This window comes from Pteropus alecto, unplaced genomic scaffold, assembly GCF_000325575.1.
Source record: "Pteropus alecto unplaced genomic scaffold, ASM32557v1 scaffold101, whole genome shotgun sequence".
NCBI classification, from domain to species: domain Eukaryota; kingdom Metazoa; phylum Chordata; class Mammalia; order Chiroptera; family Pteropodidae; genus Pteropus; species Pteropus alecto.
In genome coordinates, this window is record NW_006432945.1 from 4,042,821 (window position 1) to 4,069,427 (window position 26,607).

General features: G+C 33.9%; 1 protein-coding gene across 12 annotated transcripts in view; it reads left to right on the plus strand.

The window, feature by feature from the left end:
• Positions 1 to 26,607, plus strand: part of RPS6KC1 (ribosomal protein S6 kinase C1) — a 222,337-nt gene that overhangs the window by 59,495 nt on the left and 136,235 nt on the right. For all 12 annotated transcript variants that reach the window (XM_025043947.1, XM_025043948.1, XM_025043946.1 and 9 more), the window contains 2 exons: positions 9,227 to 9,342; positions 15,411 to 15,503. In XM_025043947.1, the coding sequence (XP_024899715.1) occupies positions 9,227 to 9,342; positions 15,411 to 15,503 (209 nt within the window). The remainder of the gene's footprint in view (positions 1 to 9,226; positions 9,343 to 15,410; positions 15,504 to 26,607) is intronic.

Below are 26,607 nucleotides of genomic sequence, written 5' to 3' on the forward strand. Positions count from 1 at the left end.
CCTCTGTTCAGAATAGATTTCCTGAACTTTGTTCTCATTGCACATTGTTTTGCTTCAAGTACTTATATTTGTAATGAAATAATTACTTGTGCAATTATTTATTGAATGAATATCTATTTACTTGTAATATCCTTGAAGGCAGGGCATTTTTCATTATTGTATCTTCCAGCATAGTGCCTGTCACATAGGAAATTCTCTATAAACACTTTTGAATGAGAATGATTTTAAAGATAGATGTAAACAGACACTTGACTGCGGGGAGGAGAAGATTTATAGGGAAGGCTTCTTGAGGAGGTGATAAATAAGTTGAATTCTAAAGCATGTGTATTAAACAACCAATATGCAGGTAGTTTATGAAAACATCAAGTAGGCTTAAAATGCCTCCTGTCTAGTATTTCACTACTCCACATGGGCATCAATTTATCTGTCCTGAAAGTTTGATATTGTGTAGAATTCAGCCATTTGAAGGCGCATTAATTATATGCATTATTACATTTATAGTTGTAGCTATATAAGCAGTGGAAGTCAGTCTTGAGGCATCTTGCATAGCTGATCTGAGTTTGATTTCTAGCTTTAATAAATAAGTTTCTGCCTTGTTTTCTTTTCTTTTCTTGGTCTTGTATTTTCTATTCCAGCATGTTTGGAACTAGGGCTTTGTTCTGTTTTGATTAAACCCAACCTCAGATTCTCCAAAATAAGCATTTGATCTAAAACTCAAGTTTGGCAGCTGGGAAACTATCATTTGATTTACTCTAATACTTTTTTTTATGTTCTTTTTTGGGACAAGGTGGGGAGAGACAGACACCTATAGCATATTCCAGTAGCTGATTAGACACCTGTAGGATATGATAGTAGTTAATATTTAGGGGAAGAATGGAGTAGCTCATTTTAGAAATATCAGTATCGGAATAAAGAGTTACATAAACTTAGGCCTGGAAGGGCTAGTTTTACACTATGCCTAAAAAATTTGGTGGTGAAAATAAACAGAAAACCATGTTTACTAGGAGTTCTTTTTAACCAAGTTTTTTTTATACTGCAGGTAATTACCATAGATATTTTAAACATTGCCTTTTTTCAAAAAGAAGGGACCCTAGAAAAATGTTACAGGGTTGTGCTTTTTCTTTGATTTTAGACTTTGTTGGCTCTGGATACAGAACTTTACAGATCACATACCTTGGGCCTTCATAAGTGTCCATCTGAGGATGGTTTTTGGTATGCATTGTTACCATGTAATAATAATAATGATGATCTTTCGTAGTTAGAACTCAAGCATGGTAAATTAAATGTGAAACTGGAGTAGGACTTGATTCTACATTTGTTTGTCTCATGTCAAAGATACAAGATACATGTGTGTGGTGGGTTTATGTGGAATGGATATTATATATTAAAACAATAATGAACCTTCTTCTGATAGTTAGGCGGCTTAGCGTACTGGAGCCGATTGGCATAAAGTGCTGTATTTCCTGCAGGGTTAGAACCAAAGGAAGAAAGCCTGGATAGATATTGTTGGCTATTTTGGTGTCAACTTTTATGTTGAGAGTTTCATGTTTTAATGCCAAAAATATTTACTGGAAATGTTTATTGGAGAAGAGAACCACTTTACTGCTTCTGCGAAAAGCTAGGTAAAGCATTGCTGTGTGGGGTGAAGTAGCTGTGGAGTTTTATATTCAGATTGTATGAACAGTAAACAGAGCATCTAAAATAACCGTTTGCACATTGCAACAAACACATCATCATTTGCTTAAAAAAGAGTTATAATTACAGTTGACGAAGCATGGACACCATAAAAAATGCATTAGTTTGGCTTGACACATTAATTACCTGTTTTTGCAGATGTTTTTATGTATTGTTGTGTGAACAGTTTACAAAATAATTACAGGAAAGTCATATGGAAAATAAACTAAGTGGGTGGTTTCTCATCTAAATATTTTCATTCATGTGAATTTGTGTGAGGCACAGCTGCTCTATAGCAAAAGCAGAGAGATAGATGAGGATTTGTGAAGAGTTTTTTTATTAGATGGTCTGTCATCAATATCACCATATTTTTATATCTTTAGCAACACAGCTTAAAAACATTAAAATGAGAGGGTTGCTTAATCCCCATGACTACTGAAAAAACCTTGATTCTGCTCAGAAGAAATACAGATATCTCTGAGTATTTTAAAGTAAAACAAATAAAACTAAAAAACTCAATGGAAAGCTATGTCTATTTCAGTACTAGCAGATTATTAGGCACTGAGAAAGTTATTTGTTGTTTTGTAATTACTTGAGTTACATAGTTTTATGTAACTTACAGCTTATATTATGTCTTAATAATTAAACAATAGGTCTTGTAAAAGAAGTTCAGCTTGTCTATTCTTTTTTAGAAAGTATTGAAAACGTAAACTTGCTTTTCCTCAGAAGCTTAGTGTGTTACCATTAGTGGTCTCAAAATGTGTTTCATTTAAAAAATAACCAGATCAGTGTGCAGACATACTGTATTTTTGCAAACTGTTAAGGAGCACATTTTGCAAAATTGTACTTGTCAAACAATAAAAAGAGTTTGTAGACTTCATTCTGTTTTACACAATGGTTTATAATTACTTAGACTATCTGCTGTATTTCCCTTATTAATACTATTATGACAATTTTTCATAAAATTAAATACGAATGTAGATTCTCTTTTTAGTCCCACTATGCTACTTCTATGCTATGTTATTCTATATTCCTTTTTTATGCATTTCACTTACACAAATGATAAAGACAATAATTATACACACTTTTCGACATGCATTTCATAGAACTCTTGTTTAAGTTAGAGAAAGACACTTAGTTATAGAGTAGAACAAGGTAATTAGGGCATCTCTAGGCATGAAATTATTGTTATTAGACCTTGTAATATTGGTGCAAAATCTGTCAGTTACTTTTCCATTCATTTAACAATTTTATTGAGGGTCTTCTTTATGTAGTGGTCTATGATGATGCTGAAATGACTATAAACATTGAGATGAACATGTGTCTGGAACATAATAGATGTTCAATAACTATTAGGCATCTCTTCTTCTGAAGGGTAGGAATAAGTGGTATGAAGAACTTGTTGGTGGCTTATTTAAAAGAAAGCCAATTGCTTCTTTTTAGGATTTTCAGGATTTTATTTGTTATCCTGAAATGAGCTTTAGATGTGATCTACTCTAAAGTATTGCTTGACACATTCTTTGAATTATTTAAATGTGTGTGTATGTGTGTGTGTATATATGTATATGTACATGTGTGTATGCATGTATGTATATATGTATACGTGTGTGTGTATCTCATGTTAAATCAATCTGAAGAAAGATAGGATGGAGTCTTTTCTAATTCTGGTATTAACTAAGTCAATTTAATTTTATCTTTTTTTAATTAAAAGTTATTGGGATGACATTGATTAATAAAATCAAATAAGTTTCAAGTGTACAATTCAATAGTATGTCATATATATATTGCATTGTATGTTCACCACCCAAAATTAGATTTCCTTCCGTCACCAAATATTTAAGCCCTTTTAAGTCAATTTAATTTGTAAGGTGGAGATACATTAAAGAAGTGTATAAAACTTCTAGGATTGAGAAGAATTAACTGCTTTATAATCAGTAATTCTGTTGATCACTTTACATCATCTCAAAGGAAAGATTTGTGATCAGTATCACGACATCAAGAAAACAATTGGACTTTAAAAGTCTTCTGTGGATTTGTTACTTGTCTTAAAATGTCTCTATGGCCAGTGAAAGAATGAGCATGAGCCTTTGTGGGGTTGGGGGATTTTCCATATTACCAGTGTGACAGATAAAAAATTCCTCAATATATGGAGATGTTATTTTTATTCCATATCATATGAGCCTTTGTGGGGTTGGGGGATTTTCCATATTACCACCAGTGTGACAGATAAAAAATTCTTCAATATATGGAGATGTTATTTTTATTCCATATCATAAGGGAATTTTTTTGGCTCCTTGGTTTTAATTCTTTATTCCTTTATCCTTCAGTGTATCTCTAGAATTTTTTACCTTAATATTTTAGAAGCCACTGATTAGAATGTAAGAGACACTTAGGGGATTATCATCATCATAAAAGACATTTAGGAGATTATTTATTTATTGTCGAGTTTATTGTCATGAAGAGACTGGCCAGGCAATATTGTTTTGAAGGGATTGAATGATTAGTTTTTGGGTACTCCCCTCTAAAATTGCAAAACAGAAAAATAGGTTAGAGATCAGAGAGAAATTGTTGAATCTAAGAGAAGCCTGTCTCTGGGCATTTAATACTGTATGATCTAATGATATGTTAGTTTTCATTTCAGTTTATTGGTGGTAGAAAAACTACTGAACAACATTGAGAGCAATTATAATCGAGGCAACGCATGGGCATGAATTTTTTTATTACTTTTGCTTTTGCTATTCTCTGGTGACTCTCTGAACTCAGTGGCCACATAACTTGGTTTTGTAAAAATATTTATAGGGGCTTGGTTAAATGCAAATGGGAAGCAGATTCACTGACTGACCCGATTTGTGTTATACACAGGTTGATGGCTCCAGAGTTGTGGTACATGTGTAGAACAATAAATTACTGTTCTTCTCAAGGTTGCCTTTTGTTGTCAGAACACTTAGCATAAGTCATGAATGGTAGGCTATACCTGAAAAGAACAAAATACCATTAAATATAATAAATCAGCACTTAAAAAAACTATAACCATCAAGGCCATCTCAAACAGGCTTATTCTTTTATGTGACTAAAGTTGTTTAAAAAAAAAAAAAGCACCAATAAACAAAAACATTCCAGCAAACCCAGGTTGACTTGGATGTTCTTTCTAATGTGATAAATCTGAATGAAAACTAAGCATGGTTGACCAAGAGTACAGTGGCTTGGGGCCTGATGGAGTGTTTGAGAAAGATAAGAATATAAGATGTGACTAAGAAGAGTCTTATGTGATGATTAAATTTTGTGTATGTGATTAAAATCAGGTATAGTCAAATTCTCTTAAAATTTTCTTAAAATTTCCCATAAAATACAGATGTATTTTTAGAAGTCTAGTGTGACCAGATATTCCTCCAGCATTGCCTTTCTTTTATTGAATCAATAATGAGGTATTAGCTATATTCTTCTTGGTGACTAAGGGTAGAATAACAGAATTGGAAAAACTACTTTTTATTCTAGTTTATGAAAATGATTTTCAATAGTTCCGTGCGTAAAAATATGTTTTTGTTTTTTGTTTGTTTTTCGTTTTTTGGTTTTTTTACTTTTTGGGGGGTAAATGAGAAAAGGCCTTTATTTTCCAAGGAAATCCTTGAGTAAAAGGGATGTTTCAGAGATCAGTTTTTCCCAGAAAAGCCCATTCTCTTTTGCATAGTGTGAAATTTATACCTCTTTGTAGCTCTCATTTTCCTGTGTGCTTGTCTGTCATTTTCAGTCTTTCTGATTCTATTCTGCTGCATTGTCTTATAGGCTCCTGTCTGAACTTCTTGTTTATCTTCTCTTCATCTTTCTTCCTGTACTTGCCAGTACTTGTCTTATACTCTGTGTTTCTATTGTTCTACTCAGTAAAGGTAGAATAACCTAATTCAAATTTAGTTACCTGAAATGTAGTGTTAAGACCTGGTTTGGATTTAGGCTGTTATATTAACTTTGTGATTGAGAAAGGCATTTAATATCTGTGAGCCTTAATTTCTTTAGTTTTAAAAGGAAGGCAATATATCTTTGTAAATAGAATTGATATAATGAAGGAGTGCCAAATGGTGATGGCTTCTTGGATAAATTAGAATTTCACGATTCTATTATTTATAGCCTATTTCTTCAGTAACACTTCTCTTAGTAACTTAAATCAGTTGGTGCTCTGAGAGATGCAGTCCAGTGCTTCTGAAGATTTCAGTGACAATTTTGGACCTTTTCATCATTTCTATTTAGCTATATTATCTTCTTTTCACAGATCACACTCAGTTATCACCCTATATTCATCCTCTCTCCTGATCAGAAATTGATAAGGTAAAGAAATACAGGTCGACACAGTATATATACACAGATACCTTTCATGGTACACCAGAACTTTTTGACATAAAGGTTGCTATATAATGGGAGCAGTTTTTCTCTTTTGAATGCCAATGCCCAGAGGAAATTCTTGCTCTATCTGAATGATTAACAGAAATGTAGAGAAACATTGAAAATACTGGTTTATCTTTAGATAGAATGTAAAATATGTACCCATTTTTAAGAGCATTAACCGTCTACATGGATATATACTACTGAAGAAATAATAGCCACATGATCTCATGTAGGATTAAAAATGGAATTCTAGATAACCTGGTTAACCTGGGTGATATGTTTTAAAATGAAAATTAAGAAATTAAGGTTAGAGTCAATTAAAAATTTTAGTTAAAATCTGTTTAAAAGTCACATCTATCAGTAATTCAATCGGAATTATTCTGGAACTCTATAGATTAATCTTTTCTTTCTAGTACAGTTCTCTCAAACCTCAGTAAGTATCCAGCAGCAGAAAGCTGCAAGAGGTGGTTTTCATCCTTGACTGCTGCTATTGATCAGCAGTGGTTGTGACCTACTTTTAAGGAGCTGATAAGGAAGGAGTCATAGTATGTATGTTTAAGGTTACATTAAAAAGGCTTCCAGTATTTCCATTACTTCGTTGTTGTTTCCATGGAAGCGGAACCACTATCATCAGCAGGACTCCATTTCAACTGCTGGCTTCCGGTTCTTGTTCCTCTGTTCCTATGGAGACTGCCTAGAAAGCAGCAGAAATACCAAAAGTTTAAAAAAACAGTGATTTGATCACAAATACATTTTTAATTCTAGCTTTAATTAGATATTCCATAATCTTGGCATTTTTGACTTTCATATTATTTTGGGAGGCAAGTTGATTTTTTCAAATAAAGCAAAATTTGAAGTTTTATTAAAGTTTAATCATTGAATGACAAAATTAAATTACTGCAGTTTCTACTAGAGTTGAGCCTAAGAGGAATCAAAATTTCAAAATGGGAATTTAAATTAAGGCTTGAAAGGCATGACCTGAAGTGAGAAGAGGTAATGGGAATGGGAATAGCATTTAGAGTCCATAAATAGCAAACCCAAAACCAAAGGGCTAGTAGTTGTAGAAACAGGGAATGTTTCTTATTTATGTGGCAAACTGTATCCTCAAAATATGGTATACTTGGATGATTTCCACAGATTGTATTCACTTTTGACTGAGAAAAATAAAAACCTTGGGTTTGGAAAGTAAATTTTAAGGATGGGTAGGAAGCATACTGATATTTTAACTGAATTTGAGGAGTTGGAGTGTTAATATAGGTTATTCCACAGTTAAAAAGCAATAGAGATTTTTTTTTTCTTCACTAAGACCAATTACATATGAATTACTCATAAAGGAGAGAAGAGATGGAATAGTAATATAAAAGCTGTGAATGGAAAGTTATTCAGAAAAATTGTAATGACAACTTTATTGCAGTTTTTCTTTGAGGTCTGTATTTGGTCAGCATGCTTTGGTTTGCATGTGACAAAATCCACATTTGATTTACCGTAGGCGAAGAATGGCAGGAATGTCAATTTGGTTGAAATAGGGACCCTGGTCACACCAGGTTTTTTTTCTTTCCTTTTCTTGTCTCTCACATCTGCTTCTCTCTGACAGGTTCCTTCTTTCAGGTTGGCTTTTTGCCCTTTGGCAGAAACCGGCTGCTGGCAATTCCCACTCTTCCTTCGTATCAATAAAAGAGGAAAACTGATTGGCTTAGTTTGTGTTGGGCCAATTCCTCTGTCTTCCAACCATGGCCGAGAGGGCTGTGTTCTGTGATTGGCCCAGCCAACCTGGTGACCCTCGTTTAGCTAGTAGTGACTGGGGACTGAAATCTGAGATGATGACAGCTTTCATTCATGTCACCATGGTGGGGTTGGTAAAGATGGGTGGGGAGGAAAAAGGGGAGGAGAAAGGAGCATTTCCCTGAAGAAACAGAAGATACTGTTCCAGGAAGAAATATGAGTTTTTTCCTCTAGTGGTCTTAGGTAGGAAAACGTCTGTTTTACTGTAATTCAGCTCACTTCAATTCAGCAAGCCAGGTTTTTTTGTAGGGTTCAGTTCTGAGAGAAAAATAAAGATCGAAAACCTTTACAATTTTTTATGTCTCTGTTTATAGTATCTTTCATGTGTGTCTCCTTTAATCTCCACAATCATTTGAGGTGTATATTTCCATTTTAGGGAATGAGGAAGAGCTTCATAGAGTTGAGATGACATCATTGGTCACAGAGCCAAAATTCAGATAACCTGAGTTTCTGGAATGTAATCCAGGGCACTTTCCATCCTGTGATACTTGGTTTTTGATTAACTTCATTCAGAAAGATGCTTAGGGTCAGTTGTAAAAACGGTACTATGTGTGAAATACTTTGATAAAAATGAGTCATGAATAGTATGGAATATTATTTATGAAAGGAATCTTAGCGATCATAAATAGTACAGTGGTTCTCAAAGGTTTTGACTTTCAACCACAAAGTGTTCACCAAGTACCATATAAAATGAATAAAAGTGTAGGATTATCCTGCTCTGGAGAGGAGAGAGCCCAGTACTCTGTGGGCTGGACCCCCTCTTTTTTGAGGTTTGGAGTTCTCTGGAGGCCTCCCAAATACCTTTTGTTTAGAGAAACAGCCAGACAGGATAAGTGAATTGTCACTTTCACATAATTATACGTTACAGGGATTTCAATCACATTCTTGTTTTCACTTGTAAGGTGGGTAACAATTTGTTAATGAAAAAACCGTGATGCTTACAACAGTCGTTTAGAGTGAATTCAGTTACCCTAAATACTTTTATTCTCTAGTTTGGTGGTACTTTTACAGCATGTCATATCTATGTCACACATTTTATTAGACATCTATTGCACCTAGTCCAATTTGTTGAGTTGGACAACTATACTGTCTGTACTAAGCTAGTGTTTTGTCTGCAGAGCTTTTTATACTACATTTCTTATATATTGACTCCTATAAAATATATCAAGTTCTCTGTACATATTTCAACAGGAGAGTTTCAGAATTTGGATAAATAAAATTCATGCAAGTAATATTTAGACCTTGCTGATATTAATAACTTTGATGTCTCAGTTTTGAATCTCCATTTAGAAATGTGAACAAGTGGTGAATTAGGTAAAAAGAACATCTTCAGATTGGATAAAGAAAAGCTCATTTATTTTTCACATGTCTTGACTTTTGTTTTCTCTTTTAGGAGAGTCAAGCCCTACCAGGCGAGAAGCTGTGAAAAGAAGAACAGCAGAGTATCTCATGCGAGCAGAGAGTCTGTCTAGCTTTTACAGAAAACCCCAATTTGATGATGTATCTCAGGTATGTCTTGTGTTTCTTTTTGTATTTTCTTTAGCCATTTTTGCCGTCTTGTCTCTTAGCTTTATTTTTAACTAGAATGTTGGATAATTTTGGTTTTTGGAATTTTATCAATAATTTTCTTAAGTTATTGGTAGAAGGAAAAGCATTAAAACAAACCACCAAAAGTGCATTGAAATGGGATTTGCTTTCTCCTTCTCTTTCTTGGCCCTTACTCTGGTCCCTTACTTTGCCCCTAACATCTTCCTTTGTAGAATGACAGTAATTTATGCTAAACTTTATTTGAATTTTTAAACTTAAATTATGATTCTTAAACAAATCTTGTAGTTTTATTGATCCATGCTAAAACTAATCATTTAAACATAAGTTATACAAATGGCTTCTGTAGATCACCAAAGTACTAAAAGGCATACAGTCTAAATATTAATTTTTATTTATACCTTGTAATTACATGACAAAAGAATGTGTTTACTCTTTAGAAACTACTTTTATGTCCTAAAGGTATAATTTAAACAAGGATATTTAGGTTATTTGGGACTACCCTTAGTGTAGAAAGCAGGTGAGTGCTTAAAACATTAGAAATATTGTGGCTCATTATTATTATTATTAATTCATTTATTTAAGAGAATTTTTATAAGAGTTTATTTGAACCAAACTAATGACATATGTTGAGGAACAAGATCTCAAATGCTCCAGAGAATAACAGTTTTGCAGTTTCTTTTATGCATTTGAAATTAAGAGGGGTATGGCTTGTTGTTCTTATGTCATAGCTATCTGAATTTACGTACATAATTGAGAAAATAAAAGAATAGTAAGGGCTGTATAGAATAATGGGAACTTGGGTCAGAAAGGGTAAAAAGGGGTACCTCATGAATCGGTTTTGATATAGTAGGATTTTTTCAGTTCTTAGGCAAGGAGGCTGGAGGAGAATTTTTCTTGCTAGAGCAAAATGTTTTTTTTTTTTCTTTTATGATGAGCAATTGCTTTTTATTTTCACTTTGTATTTTATTCTATTAAATCTGGTCCTTATTTAGGTCAGGAAAATGCTTGATTATTTTCTTATCCATAATTTAACTTAAATGTCTTCTAGAGGTTCTTGATTAGCTTGGTGAATACATTATCTACTTTAACCTTCTCCGGGCCTCAGTTTCAATGAACACAGTGGGAAGACTAGTATAACTGATTTCGAAGGCCTTTTTAGCTCTTAAATTCTGTGCAAAGCAGATATTATTTCTCTTTTGAATCCCTGTGCAAATAGTTCTTTCTAGCCTTGTTGATTAAGAAAATAAAGGAATCCCTTCTGGTTTTACAATTCTTTGTTGATTACTGGTTTCCCCTTTGGTGTACTCTAGGTCATGACACTTCACCTGAGTTTTCTGTGATGGTTTAAGCTTTTGCTTTATTGAATTTATTTATGAACTTTTAGGTGGTAAATATAGTTCTGAATTTCCCAGTCATTGATGGTAATATCCTTTTTAAAAAAGGATGGAAAGTACCAAAAATACTCTCCTACTGTTTTTTTTTCTTCATTACTTCATTAGTAAAAGGCTCCAAGAAAAGAGCAGATTTTAGGAAAAAAGGAAATGAATTTTGTTTGAAGGGTGAAATCTTAACTGAAGGAGACAGACTTTTTCTTTTTTTAATAAAATTGTAGATGACTTTAAATCATTTAAGAATTAACATTAAAAGGAGATTTCTCTGGAAAAGACTTGGAATAGCTTTTTTTGCTATTTTTAGCTCTAGGGATTTTAAACTCAATATCAATGAAATTTAGAAAAATAGTCTAAATTTAGGACATAAAAGATTGTGTAGTTTCTAAAGTGTAAATACATTCTTTTGTCATGTAATTACAAGGTATAAATAAAAATTAAGATGTAGAATGTATGCCTTTCCTTAATACTTTATAGATTTTGTGTACAACTACTATAATAATATTGAAAATATTTTTCTGTGCCTTTTGTTTGCTGATATTGTTGGCATTTCTTAATTCTTCAGAAAATATTTTAAAATGATTATCGTGTCACCCTTAGACATGACCATGCCTAAGCAGAGATGGCAATTGGGGGTATTTCAGATCAGTGAAAGGACTCCAATTAAAAGTCATGCTTGAAATGTGATCTAACAGAAGCTTAGGAGACTGGGTATTGAGGGGTCATATGATCTCAATGAAAGTCTTGGCAGAGCCCAAAATCTATAGACGAAGCCAAGTTCAGAAACTAGTGTAGTTAGCTATCAGGGTTCAGAGTGTGGGTTCTGGATAAGTTCTTTGCAGTGCTTTTCTTTGCCCTTGATTACTTATTTTCCCCCATATCCCCAAGTAATGATAACTTACTCTCAGGTTATTTAAGGAGTAGCTGATCCTACTCCAGATGTGGTTGCTAGACCAGCAGTATCACATCACAAAGGGAGCTTGTTGGAAATGCTTAGCCCTCCCACGCCCCACCCAGACCGAATGAATCAGAATCTCCATTTTAACAAGGTCCTCAGGTGATATATACACATGTGAAAAGTTTGAGAAATACCTCACTAACAGATTGGTGAAAATAGAGGTAGATCTCATTGAGAACAGGGAATCATATCAAGTGAAAAAGATAGTGGGCTGGATAAACTGCAACTTTAAGAAAACCCTAAAACGAAAACAAAGATAAGCTTCACATAGTAATTTACAGAATGTAGAACAGAAATAGTAAGTAGGTTTTATGAGTGTGCTAACTAATCCTCTGGTAGTGGCTGCCAAGGAGCACTGTACTGTGAGAAAGTGCAATTAACAGAGATCTCTGCTGTGGGCTTGAGCAGTTGAGTGACACATACTTGCTAGCTTTGGTTTTGAAGATAGTTGGATCATCATATATTCTTTCCTCTCCTTCCTCCTCACCCCTTGTGTTCAGTTATCGTATAAATGAGTGCAACTACTCCTTACTTCTCTAGGTATCTTCTGCTATAGTGACTAGTACATCTAAGTGAAAATTTTAACATTTTTCATTAAGGAAATAAGCCATGTTGCCTAGAAATACACTGTATTCCTCCCCCACCCCCATAGCATTGGCTGAAGTTTCCTCAAACAATGTCGTATTTTATAAGTGAGATTTAATCCCTTTTTATCTATTTCCTAGTTTTGTCATCTTTAGACAAATTGCTTAACCTTACTACTTCTCAGTTTTCTCATCTAAAAAAAAAAGAAAATGTTAGACTTGATCTCTGTCTCTTTCTGTTCTTAAAATTCTGTAGATTTATGTTTCCTTTTGCCATCTGAAAAAAGGAATAGATCTATAGGGATTCTACCCAATTTAAATGCTGCATATAAAAAATACAGGATTTTTTTATTGATGATTTTATTTCATGATCTTTCTTTGTTCATTTCTTTGATCTTAAACTTTTATAGATGGTTAAAGTAGAAAGAGAACTTTAATGATCACTTTACCTTTGGTCTTTCCCCATTACAATTTCACCATTCCCATCTTTGCAAAAGTAACCTTATTAAATCACTGTTTTCATTGGGTTGTTTCTTGTACAAAACTTGTTTTCTAGATTCTGGAGAATATAGTCCAGATTTTCTTCCTGGCATTTAGGGCCTGTGAAAACTGACCCTAAGTGCGTAATTTTATTTTCCTCCATTCTGCAATTTGGCCATTTTTTTCCCCAACCAGGCAAATTTCCTTTCAAACTTTTTCCTAACCTTATTTCCACGTAGCATTTAAAAATCACCTTTAATTCCACTTTCCGAGACCACAGTTTATCATACACTAACTAGTGACTTGTCTGTCTGTCTTATATTTTTAAAAGACGTTTTATTGTTATTTAACTTTTTCATGTATTTGACTTATTTCCTCAAATAAATTCTAAACTTCTTGAAGCTAGCAACTGCTTTTTTGATAATTTATATCCTTTTCAGTTACCATGCACATAGTGGACACACAATATTTACTTATTGAAAGATGCAGTCGAGATTTTGTTGTTTGCTATCTTTGCCGTTGAGATTGCTAAAGTGAACCAATAACTTTCTTTGGAAACTGATAGATCCAATGACATCAGCGAATAAGGAGACAGGGATGTTGGATGCATTTGGCTGTATTTTCAAAGACGATGTAATGGATAAATGATCATTTCAAGTGTTCTTTTCCCCCATAACTTTTTCTCAACATTCCTTTTACCTGAATCACAAGCAGTTTTTATTCTTTCTTGATAATAAAGTAGGAAGAGATGAATTTTTAATTATCAGACTCTTGTATGGTGGGAAGACAGTAGAGTTGGGATCTCGTCTGTGATCTTCCACTGCTCTTTCTGACCGCAAACACCTGCCCTTCTAAACTTCCCTTTATATATCTGTAAAATACGGATTATGATAACTTCTTGTAGGTACTATTCTTAGGGTGGGGTGAGGGATGAAGGTACAGCAATATAAATTAAGACTGTTTCTGTTAGATGTCTATTAAAATACCCTGCTAAATGTTTCTGTATCCTAAAAAATTCCCCTTGGATTTTAAGCTTTTAGGGAGGCAGAGACATATCTGTTCTTTGTGACCTGGCTCGGCTCCTCATGGAATAATATATTAAATAAATATTTTTTGGAACATATTCTAGAAGTATAAGTAAATAATTTTAAGAGATTGTTCAGTCCAATTGCCAGTATCACCAGTGTTCTCAACTATTTTTCAAAAAGAAAAAGCCTTTTTTAAATCAAACATCACCTCTTCAGGCACATTGAAGTTAGTAATTGCTTGCTAAACCTAAAAACAAAACATTTTCAAAGCAATTAGAATTGCGGCTTTTAGAAAATTTCACAAGTGATAGTTTTCCCATTTGTAAATGACACCTAATTTATCCCTGCCACCTCCCTTTCTTGTTTCCCTCGCTCTTTCTTCTTTATTGTGCTCTTCTTCTCTCCTTTCAGCTAGCACGCTGGGGACTGACTAGAAGATAAGGCATATTCGTGATCTCAGGGAGCTTCTGTCTGGTGACGTTGGTCAGCCAGACATAAGGACTTGATGTACCAAAAATGATGTCTCAATAACTCTTAATCACGGCATTTGATTAACCAGAATATTTATCTTCCGTTCCTGGGGGAACATATTTCCTAGGTAGTCTAATAGATTTTTGACAATAAAAAGATATCTGCTTTGAGGATATAATAAGGCTTTGTGTTTCCTGCCATCCTTTGCAGCATCACCATTTTTTATATGGATTACATAGCACTGCTTTCTGGTCGTAGATGCCAAATGGAGCTGTCTTTGGAGTTTTTCTAGTCTAATGTCTTACTTTACCAATAGGAAAAAACTAAGACCAATGGATAGGAAGTTAGGATTATTCTTTTATTGTGTGTGGTACTGAAATATTCCTTCTTGTGTTCACTCATCTTTTTGGACTTTTTGTAGCTAACAGACTAAGTGTTTCACATCACAGATGTTCAAATATGTCAAAACATTTTCTTTTATCATCTCCTGACTAGCTTAAACAAGTTTAGTTCTAATAATTATTGGTTATATGGTGGAGTTTCTTAATTTTTTACCATTCTTGGCAATTCTGGTTGAACTTGAATCTTCCAATCCCTCTTAAAATACATAGTTTATAAAGTAACATTAATGGACTATAGTTTCGTGATGAAAGAGAGTGACTTGTGTTCTCTTCCTCCCCAAGTTTATCTGTTATTGCATTGATTTTTAGTTTTCTGTTCTAAATTACTCTTGAGCCATCTGGGGGTAAATATAAGGCTGTGACTGTTGTCTCGGTTTTCCATTCGTTACAAAGTTTCATTATAGTTGTACAGTTCTGAACTGAATTATTGCCTTAAAAACTATCAGCTCATTAATTTTTCTTTTTAAAATTTTGTTTTCAATGTTTTGATTTATTTAGTTGCAACTTTTTTCTTGCTTTTTCTTTTTGATTTTCTTTATTTTTGATTTTATTATTTTTTTTTTATTTTACATTACAGACAAACAGAAACTTCTCCTTTCATCTTTCCATTCTCTGATTTATGATAAATTTAGTTTCCTTTGGCCTGGCATTTGCTTCAGCAGGCAGTCTTCTTCAAGTACTTCCCTGATTGATGTATAATCTTTGATATCTTCCATTAGCCTCCAGGATCACTAAGTTCAAGGCCCCCTCGGAACCTAAGGAGCCCTGCCGAGGAGCTGAAGGCCTTCAGAGTCCTTGGGGTGATTGACAAGGTAATTCTTCAGTGTCTCTTCAAGAGTTCAGTCATAAATCGACTGCATGCTGACATTATGTCTTTGAAGCTTTGGATCTTAAGGATATGAAACAAAAGGAGAAAATGACTCAAATGCATCTGCACTTTAAAATAACAAAAGCAGAAGAGAAAAAGCTTTTATCTAAGCAATTCATGTAAGGTCATGCAAAATATATTGGAACTAAAGGAGAAGGTGCATATTTGTTGGCATTCAGTCGAGTAAGGAGTTTGGTTTTTTAAACCTGTTATAGCAGAGTAAAAAGATACACTGTGTTAGTTACAAAAAACTTGTGAGTCAGTAGTTGTTCAGCATTAACTGTTAACAGTCAATCTAGTGATCAAAAAGAAAAATGAAATGGCATTCTCCTATTAACTATTATTTATTGAGCACTTACTATATGTCAGACTATATATTAGACATTTTATATAAAACAACTTATTTAATGCTTCTCACAACTGTTACTTGCATCTTGGTGGGAAAGTGATGTTCAGAATAAGTAAGTAACTTGCCCCCAAATTACATAGCTAATTTAGGGTAGTGCTGGAATTCAAACTTAGATCTTTGTGACTTCACAAGCTGTGCTCTTTCCAATACACTAAACACACACACACACACACACACACACACACACACACACACACACACACACACACAAATGATATAAATAGTTACCACCAGCATAGACACACACACACACACACACACACACACTCTCTCTCTCTCTCTCTCTCTCTCTCTCTCTCTCTCTCTCTCTCTCTCTCCATATATGTACACACACACTTTTATATTTGGAATGAAAATACTGAGATAACAGAGATAGCTGCCACTAAATTCTCCCCAATTTGATGACATCTCAGATATGCCAAACATTAACGGTACTGGGCTTCTCAGAGAGTATACAGTGTAATTTAAAAACCATACACAATAAACTATGTTTTAAATACATTTGATCAACCACTATTTTTCCTTTCAAAGAAAATGCCTTATTTAATATTAAGGTATAAATTAATTTAGATCTTTTTTACATTAACCATCTTTTATGAAGCACTTTAATGGTCATTTATAACTTAATGTCACTGGGTACTTCTTGTGTTCTGAAGTATGCATGTGATTCCATGCTAAAATTGAATAATATGCCATACATCTCAAGTAATTTAGACAGTAATTAAAAGTTTGAGGTATTCCAAAGGGAACATTAGGTTGGATATTACATGAAGCTGTCAGTGTCTTATTAAATTCTTACAAGCGTCAGTTTTCTTAAATTCATATGACTGAATTTTGAACTTAAAGTAAAAATTTTTAGCCTGAAATAATGCCGTAACCATGTTTTCCCTAGCTTTTCCAGTTTGGAGAATGTTCTATTTGAGAATACAGAAAAGCAAAATAGAAATCGAGTAGTTCCTAGGTTCTTGGATTTCTCTGCAGGCAAATAACCTTTTCTGATGTACAGTACCTGCTCCCTCTCTTAGATTTGTTTGTTTTGATGAAGTGTGTCCTCAATGCTATGCTCTAATTATAAGTCACTTGAAGTCTTGGTTTATTTAACTTAGGACTTTTGACGGTGGAGGAATTTCTTTGCTGAGGCATAATTTTTTACTGTTTTTATTCTGTTTACCTGGGAAGTGTGTTTGGAGTTTAGAAGGTGACATGTAACTTTTGTAAGTAGAGAGAAGGAAATATATATGGAAATCAAATAAGCTTTGCAAATAAGCTTTTAAAATTTGTAACACAGTCTGCACCTTGTAAGAACATGAATAGGTTTATTTTTGAAAAGTTGAACTACCTTTTAACATAAATTTCTATTCATTGTACTGAGGAATACCTAAAATTTGGGTTTTAGAAACTTGAAGTTCAGAAGAGAAGTGTTGAATTAATTCAAACGGAAAATACACAGGATACATTTATCTAGCTTATGCGGAACAGTTTCTCTGATGCTGTTTCATTTTAGTATTTTTTTTATGAGTTATTTTGTGTAGTATTGGCTATTAACTTAGGAAAATTAAATTTCCTGAGGAATAGGATTTTATAAAATTTTTTATAGAAAGTGCATAAAGCAGATTTGTTCATTACTATCTATTCTGTAAGCTCCTGAGAACTAGATTGTGTCTATCTTGTTCACCTCTGTATTCTCAGCACCTAGAATCATGCCTGGCACATAATGGGTGCTCAATAAATATTTAACAAATGAATTGAAACAAATAACTTTAAATGTATTATATGTAGAGTGACACCTACTGGAATAATGTGAGACTGCTACCTAGTACTACTGTTCAAGACATTCAGGTGTCTTTACCTAGAGGAACAGTAACCTGTAGCTGTATCTTGGTCTAGTATTCAAAGGTAAAGAAGTGACTTTCTGTTCTTTAATTGAGATTAGAAAATCCTTCATAACATGTATATGCAATAAGGAATTTAAGCGTTTGGGCTTTTGGATTATAAATAAAGTACGTATTCAGAAGCAAGAATGATAAGGCTAACAAAGGCCCTCCAAATCTTATTATATAAAGAACAGCTGAAAAATGAGCAGTGGTTAACCTGGCAAAAACATAAGTGTGGTCTTCATATTTTTTGTGGGCTCTCCAGTGTAGAGGGACTATGTAATGTTTTGTTCAAATCTTGCGTGTGAAAGGGGATATTAATTATGCCAGAACAACATATTGGGCAAACCAGGATGTCTGATTTTCCTGTGAGAAAGGTAGTAAGGGATAAGACTTGCTTGTTAATATCCTTATAAGGTACAACTAGAAATAAATGAGTATAAGTTGTTAAAATTTTAGCTAATGATTAGAGAGACCTTTCGAGAATTAGGGTTGACCAAAGGCAGACTGGATTCTTTCATGGCTTATTTGTTTCATGTCTTTAGAGATAGTCACATAAAGGTTGAAGGATCATCGGTGGGGATGTTGTAGAAAGAACTCAAGCATTGAATGGATTTTTATGTTTTATAACTCTAAAAGGTTTCTTTTAGTCTTCAGCTTCTTTTACACATAATCTTAATGTAATAGCAGAGGAAAGTAGAAATTAAGGAAAAACCATGCTTTGATGAGAAAGATAGATTGCTATTGTTTTCATATAAGTTTATTCATGTGTGGGTACAAACTTTTGTGTTTGCGTGCATCAGTTATGAATATATAGGGTGTGTACATGTTTGTGTTTATAAGGATCATTTACATATAGATAATTTGCAGTTGAGTTAGAAGTATAAATTGGTAGTTTGATTGGTGAAAAGATGTTCAAGTGTTGGGAGACTTTCTGAGAAAGTTCACTATTGTATAACTTATTTATAAAAAGGATAAAAGAGTCCATAGGCTAGTAAACAGTAGTGTACTAATGCCAATTTCCTGGTTTTCATATTGTACTATAGCTAAATAAGATATCACTGTTAGCAGAAGCCAGGTAAAACGTACATGGGACTGTGCTATTTTTGCAACTTCCTGTGAGTTTAAACAAGAGTTAAAAAAAAAAAAAAAAAGGCTAAGAGGAACACTGACTTGAACACCAGAGTAATTGATGTGATCCCCTCATGTTTAATTAACTCTTCTGATTTGTGTGTAGCCAGAGAGTCATCTAGCATGTGGGCATGTGTGTAGAATTCACAGGGTTAACTGGGAAAGGTTTATGGCTGGATTGCCAAAATTCATTGCCACTTCTTAAAAAACAACTTCAATAGGATGCTTTATAAGTCATTGTTAAAAGAAATGCCACATATTTTGTAAATCTATCACTATTTATTATGTCAAGTACCTTGGCATTTTATAATCAAGATAGCTTCCCAACTTTATCTGATGCTCGCCAGGAAGAATTCTCACGCTGACTTGTCATTGGAAAAATGCAGCAGTTTCTATTTTTAGCTAAAATACGATTAAGAAAATTTGTGGAGATTTTTCAAATTGAGTAGATGCTGAGCGATTGGTACTTATTTTTTTTTAAGGTTCCGAAGTATTTTCTCTGTGATGACATGGAAAAATTGTTCTCATTGGGAACACGAAGCGTAAATATTTGGGTATCTGCTCATCTAGGGGACATTGAGTTGAACCGTATTAATAAGAATTTGTCCTTTATCTAAACAGAGTGGCAAAAATATTACCTAGTATCTTTAATGTTATCAAGTTATAGGTGTCGACTTTTGTTTTTGGAAAAATGGAGTTGAAGCTCCTAAATTTCCCTACTCTTTCTGTTAAGTACAACTAAAAACTCTGGGTATTATGTAGAAAACAAACATAAGAAGACTCTAAAAAGTAGAGAGTAGGAGGAAAACTGGCTGGTGACCAGGAGACCCAGTGGATTTCATGGTGATGAATCCTTACATTTTTTTTGCCTCACATATTCCAGATTGGATGTTGGAGAAATGGGCAGCTTGGAAAAGCCAATAGGCACAAACAAAAAACGAACCAAACCAAAGCCTGCTCTTTTTAGCCAAAGGACTGAAAAAGAGGCAGCTTAGCAAGACAGAAAACTTTTAGATAATAACCACTCTACTCTAGTCAAACAGCACAGCAAATGTTGGCCCTGCCTCACCACCGCTAGCAAAGGTCATGTGAGGTACCTAGACTTTCATCCTTAGTTGGATATGTATTGATTGACTTGGAGATGTAGCCTCTGTGTCCATTATCATTATAAAGCAGCATTTATTAACTGAGTATACACTGTACTAGTTCTGAGTACTGTATAAAAACTGTGGACACATTTGCTGCTTTTTAGGGACTTATGTCCGTTTTCAGGGCCTATAAATTGATTGGAGCATATTTATAGAGCACACCTAGCAACAGAATGAAAATATTAAACCAGGGTGTGAATAGGCATAGTTTATATTAGCACTAGAGTGTTAGTTAGATTTTTTTAGCTAATGCAAATAAGATGGGGTCTAAAGCTAAATACAACAGACTATACTTTTAATTGAATTAATTTTCATCTAAATTTAACAGTGTCAAGTCATTATCCTTAGTGAACTTCAGAATTCAAACCAGAGAAATAGTATAAATGGTTTCATTATGAAATTGAATGGCATGAGCTGAACTTGGTCCTTTAAACCCAGAACTTCAGAGTTTTAACCTCTCTTTAGCATAATCTCTTTGTGGCCTTGGGCAAGTTGCTTCACAAAAACAGAAAACAGACAATCAAAACGAGAATGACAAAGGTGTAGAGATCTAGCTTTTAAAAAGCCTTTGGAGCTGAGAAGAGCCTCCTAAGTGGATGTTTTCCCTAGCTCTTCAGCATTTCTGTTTTAAACCCAATTTTTCTGTCTTTTATATTCTGCCTTCTGCTATATTTATATTCAGTTTTCTTACAAAGATACACCATGTCCTTTAGAAGCAGGTTTTCTGAAGTAGTAGCTATACAGGCCTAGGATTTGAATATTATACAAAGTGAAACTCTTTTTTCACATATGTATCTGACATTTCTGTGATAACTTTATTGTTCACTAAATCATTAACTTCACATCCTAGTATGAGACTTCGTTTAGAAGTAGCTCACCTTTATTGACATTGGCTAACAGGAATATAAGAAATTTCAAATTAATGTATGTGGTTGAAATAATTACTTCTTGGACCATTTTTCTGGAAAATAATGTATACTTTGCTTTGCTGTAGGGCAGAACTAGATTTAGCTATTTGCTTAAAGGTGACTAACCCAGAGGTTTGGTCAAGTGGCTTTTAAATGGGAGTAATAAAAATCCTTTTTATCTTTTCTCATCCTGATATTAGTCTGTCAAAGAAAACAAACTTTGCCAACCATATTTCAATGCCCCTTGGTGGAGTTAAACAGTGCAGGTTTGAATTTTGAGCAGATTATGTATATTTGCAAATCTGTTTTAGTACCACCAAAATATGCTTATTTTCTTGTTCTAATTATATGATTCATAATATATTCATAACATATCTTAGAAAATCAAGTTATTCCAGTAAGCATTTACTCTTTTTTTAGCTATCACAAGGACAAACTATGATCCTTAAAAAATCATCATGATTATTATTGAAGTTACTAAGTTTATAAAGGCGGAAATTGAGTTCACGTGGGACATACACATACAGTACAGCATTGTATTAGGTTATAGAAACCGTACCTGCTTGCATTCAACAGGTTATGGTTGTATTCAGTTTACCTAGAGGACAGGACAAATGGGCTTCATTATGACTTTCTTATAGTACATGAATGTTTAATAATGCGCTAATTTTAAATTAATTTATAACGAATTCCCTGTGGAACTTTTGAAGAACTTAAAAAAATCTGGATCATATAATTATAATTATGTTATAATTAATGCAAACTAAATGCATCTGTTGCCATTTCAAACTAAGAAGAAAAAAGATGCTTTTTGGATTATTTTCTAAAAAATATTTTCTATATTGATTTTCTTTTATTTTCATTTAAAATACTGAAAAAAGCAGAAAGCAAATATGAAGCACAAAAAAATTTCATATTAGTGAATTTCTTTTAGATGAATATATATCATTTATTCAGGATTATAATTGAGATTCTCTGGTTTTAATATTTTAAAAGACACCACAGTATTTTATTTCTATATGAGATATTATGGTAAATGTGATCATTACCATAAGTAAATGGCATTTTTGAGTAGCCAGAAATTAAAGTTTTTAATTGGTATTTTGTGGATTTTATAAACCCTTGTCTCAAAGTACATTTTCCTTGGATAATATTTGGATCGTGGGTGTGATGGTATCCCGAAAACAAACCTTTCAAAACAAAGTGCCTTATTTTATAACTACATAAAAATAATAATAAATACCTTTATTATTAGTTTTCATAGGTTTAAACATCTGATATTTTATATTTCATTTTATACATTGTAAGCTTATTTTGAGTAAAACCATAGGTGATTTTAAATGTGACTAGATTCCCCCTTTTTAAAGAAAAATGATCACGTTTACTTAATTACTTAAGTAAATTTCATAGAAGTAGTATTTCTCTTTTTGTTCAGCTGTTAGAGTCCCCTGTGACCTTGGGTTCATATTCTAAGGGGTGAGTGATGGTTCATGATGTTCTGTATTTTCTGGTAGCTTGCCTATTGCCTGCCTCTGGGTTCGTCATCTCCCTTATGCTAACTTAGGCAGTATTTCTTCAGTCTCTTATCTTGGGGCTTTGATGCATATGTTCTGAAGGTGGCCACAGTGACTTTGGGTAGCAGCAGATGGTAAACCTTCAGGCTGCCACCGGCTATACTGGTGTTAAGTTGGAAAGTTAACGTTTGATGAAGAATCAGTAGTGCATATGAAAGAGCTTTCACTGCTGAAATATCTTTTAATTAAAAAATTAGCATACTAAAACCTTTGCAGATAACTAGGCATTTAAAGAAATCTAAAGTTAGTTGTTTTCTTATAGAGAAATTAGTTATTTACCAGCCTAGTTTTGTTTTGCTTGCTCTTCCCAATGTGGTTCTTTTCTTTCTGTTCTTGCTCCAATTTGCCTGTAGTTAAGACAGATAAGATAATTAGGTAAACTCAAATAGGGGATGTTTTTTAGGAGTTAAAGGTGTTTGGATAAACATTTAGAGTTTACTTGGAATAATGGTGTTTTGGATTTTAATAACCAGAAAGAAATGTGGATCTTGAGTACTACCTTCTTACAGTACTGTAGATTTGGTCTATTTCCTACTTTTGAAGATATTTCTAGGTTATACAGAAGCTTGAAGAACTCAGCCTGCCTCAAAGAGATATATTTCATCTGTTCCGAATTGGTTTATGATTTTTTGACTGCCATCGATCCACAAAGCATTACCCATTTTGGGTTTGTCCACTTCATAATAGTGTGCCATGTTGAAAATTCTAGCACGAATAAAACTGGTAAGACTCCAGAGGATTTTTTTAATGTCTCCCTTAAATCCTAGCAGTACCTTTTATACTTTTCCCTACTGAAAATAGATCCTTGGGAGTAATAAATGAAAATATCCTTTTGACTAGGGGTTATAAGTATCCATGTTGAATTTTATTCTTTATACTTCAGTTCTCATCAGGGAAACAATTTTTGTGAGCATACGACCACCAAGAACAGATTGGTTCATGGCATAACATGAGAGAAGTGCCTCTACACAGTCTAGTCTGTTCATGCTGATGCTCCCGACACTGCAACTTCTGATGGGCTAAAGCTGTAGGCTCAACATCTTTTGCTTTTGGAGTTGCTAGGCAATGGTACAGGGAACAGTGCTCACCTTCAGATGCCAAAGAAAGAGACAATTAGACCCCAGTGGGGAGAATTGTTGGTATTAAAGGTCACCTATTCCGCGTTTTCTGGTAGTTGAATTTTTATGAGATATCTTGTGAGAATAAGGTATGGAATTAACAATTAACAGTAGAAATACGTTTTGAATATTATAAGCATACGAAGTGATGGGGTTTTAGTGGTAACTATAAATAACATTTGACTTTCATATGGTATCGGGGGAAAGCAAAGGTCTAGTGCTCTGGATTTGTTGTTCAAAACTATTTCTACAGACAAATAATATTACCAGCTCCTGTACTGCTGCCAAGATGAATTTAGTTAATGACTCACTGAATAATGGTCAAGGTTGGACTATTTTAAAAGTATAGTAAGTATAATCTTATTCATCTGAAACTATGTTGAGAAAAACTGTCTGACTTGCAGAAATGGGATTATATATTTTCTCTGGCTTCCTTATTATGCTGATGCCATTCTTTTGTAGTGTGTTTATTTATGTGTGAACTCCCAGTAATATAACTTGCACACCTGAAGTCCATTCAGATTGTATTTAGCAAACATGAATAGTACTGTGACACCATTAAGGGAAAGACCATGTTTGTTCAAGATGACTCTGTAGACTTTTCTTAAATATTTTTCTAACTTTTATTAATTTTTCTTGAGTCCTGTGAAGTAACAGGCTGCAAAATGGAGATAGATGTTCCCTAAAATTACCCAGGTAATATTTCTTTTTGAAGGAATTGGAGCTAATGTTATTTTTAGAGACTTACAGATTTTGAATGTTAGCATTTGAATTAGATACCTAAAAAGATTCAAGAATGGGTGGAACTTAATTTTCACTGAAGGGGACTCTCCATACTTCCTCATAGTGTCTTTATAGTAGCATCTCTATCTTTTCTCCAGATTTATTCTTCATATGTTTTAAAAAATGATTATCATTTGGTGCTTTTGATTAACTCCCCACCCTCCTGTCTTTCTGAAGCTGGTATTTAGTTAAATATTAGGCCTTCCCTCTTCTAGGTAATGACCCAGACCTATAGTTGATTGGAGCTTTTCCTACTACTGCTGTGAGGAGTAGGCAGGTCTCATTGTGCTGGTGAAATAGAAGAACAGATGAGGCTAATCCTTAGGGGATAAATTGTCTGCTTTTTTCCCAGTGAAGAGTAGTCACTGTATATATTACTATAGGCCGAGATGGACTAATCTCTTCCGTTAGACCATATGCTAATATAGTGCTGATAAGTAAGTGTGAAAATGAAAGGAAGAAATTAATTGTCATCTCTCAATAAGGTATGCTATGCAAGATAATTATTTCTTGACAGTTTTAGTTATAGTACTTGTTATATTATGAAATAAAAGATGGTTTTAGCAGCCTTTTATTGGAAAGACAATTGTATCAAATTAGTACCAAATTAGATTTTTGTCTTTATAAAGGTGAGCAAACCCATGAGCAGTTTTTAAATTGATGTGTTCTAGACCACAAATGAACAAATTCGGTTTGAGGGTTAAAGAAGCTATTATTTTGTCCTTTATGCTGACAGCTTCATTACAGATTGGCCTACTGTTGGCATTAAAAAAATGTTTGGCTCCTTATGATCTTTGTGCATGCAACTATAATATTAATGCAGCGCCACATCACTGTTCATTAAGAAATGACTTTAAGTGAGGTTGAAGCATGTAAATTTGGAAAGATACAGATGTTAAATGCAGTCGTTTCTCTTTGTACACAGCCTTATGGCTAATAATTTCCAAGTGGCTTAAGCTCTTGTTAGCAGGAGTGCTGGTGTGTTAAGAATGGCTCTATAAATAACTTTAAGAACTGAAGTTGAAGGTGCTTCTTTTAAAGACTATTGTTAACTAAACATTATTGCCAAACAGATGGAAAGCATTCACCGGCCTGATGTTTTTAGGTCTAATTATATTATCACCAGCCCTGTACGGCTCAGTTGAAGAGGTGTATCCAGAGGCCAATTTATAATCATTTAGCCAACACCTGTTTGGGGGAAATTGACAGTCAAAGGGCACATTTTAAAAAAATCACATATGTTCTTGTGTTTATTGCCTCAATGTGAACGTTGTCTAGCTGCAAACAAACTTGGTAGGAGAAGAAAGTAAATCTAAACAAAGCAGCACTTCCCAGCCATGTTTATCGATCTTAATTTGGCCTTTTTATCTGATCCACTTCATGCTTCATGGCTAAGTGAGACCGGCAAAGAGGTGTCACTTCTGATTTATGCATGTATATTCTGTTCAGTCTGTTAAGAGGCTGCTGGTAGGAAAAAGTTCTTTCCTTTGTACTGCTTCCATACATTTTTAGTGAAACGTTTTCTGTTTCATATGGATGTATCTCATATTGTATTTAAATTGGATTGGCATTCTGGTGAATGGCTTAAAAGAGTCAACAACTTGATCTAAAAGCAAAGGAGCCCTAAATGTCTTCACAGACACAATGCTCATCGAGTCCTTTTTGCAGAGAGAGGCCCCTGGTTCTTCCCTTTGCTCCCATGATATGTTAATGTAACTGTAAAGGTTCAAATTTTTTAAATATGTTTTCATGCCATGGAGGTTCAAGATTGATGGTGACTGTAGCTCAAAGGGAAGTTATTGGAGAGGAAGGGTCTCTTCTCCCCTATCTGAAACTAGTTCGAACCTGACGATGCTGCCAGCTCTTATTTTTAGTGTTTTTCCTTCTTCTGACATAGTTCTCTGTTAAAAGATTTATATATGTTACCTCCATTTTCTTATCCCCCATCATTAGCTCAGAGGAGTCTGGCTTTTGTCCCCACCAGTTCACTGCATAATGCCTGTTGAAAGTTACCAGTAGCTTCCTAAGTGCCTTAGGCAGTAACCCTTTCTCATCCCTCCCTCTCATGGCTTCTCTCTGTTGTTTGGCTAGATGATTGCTCTC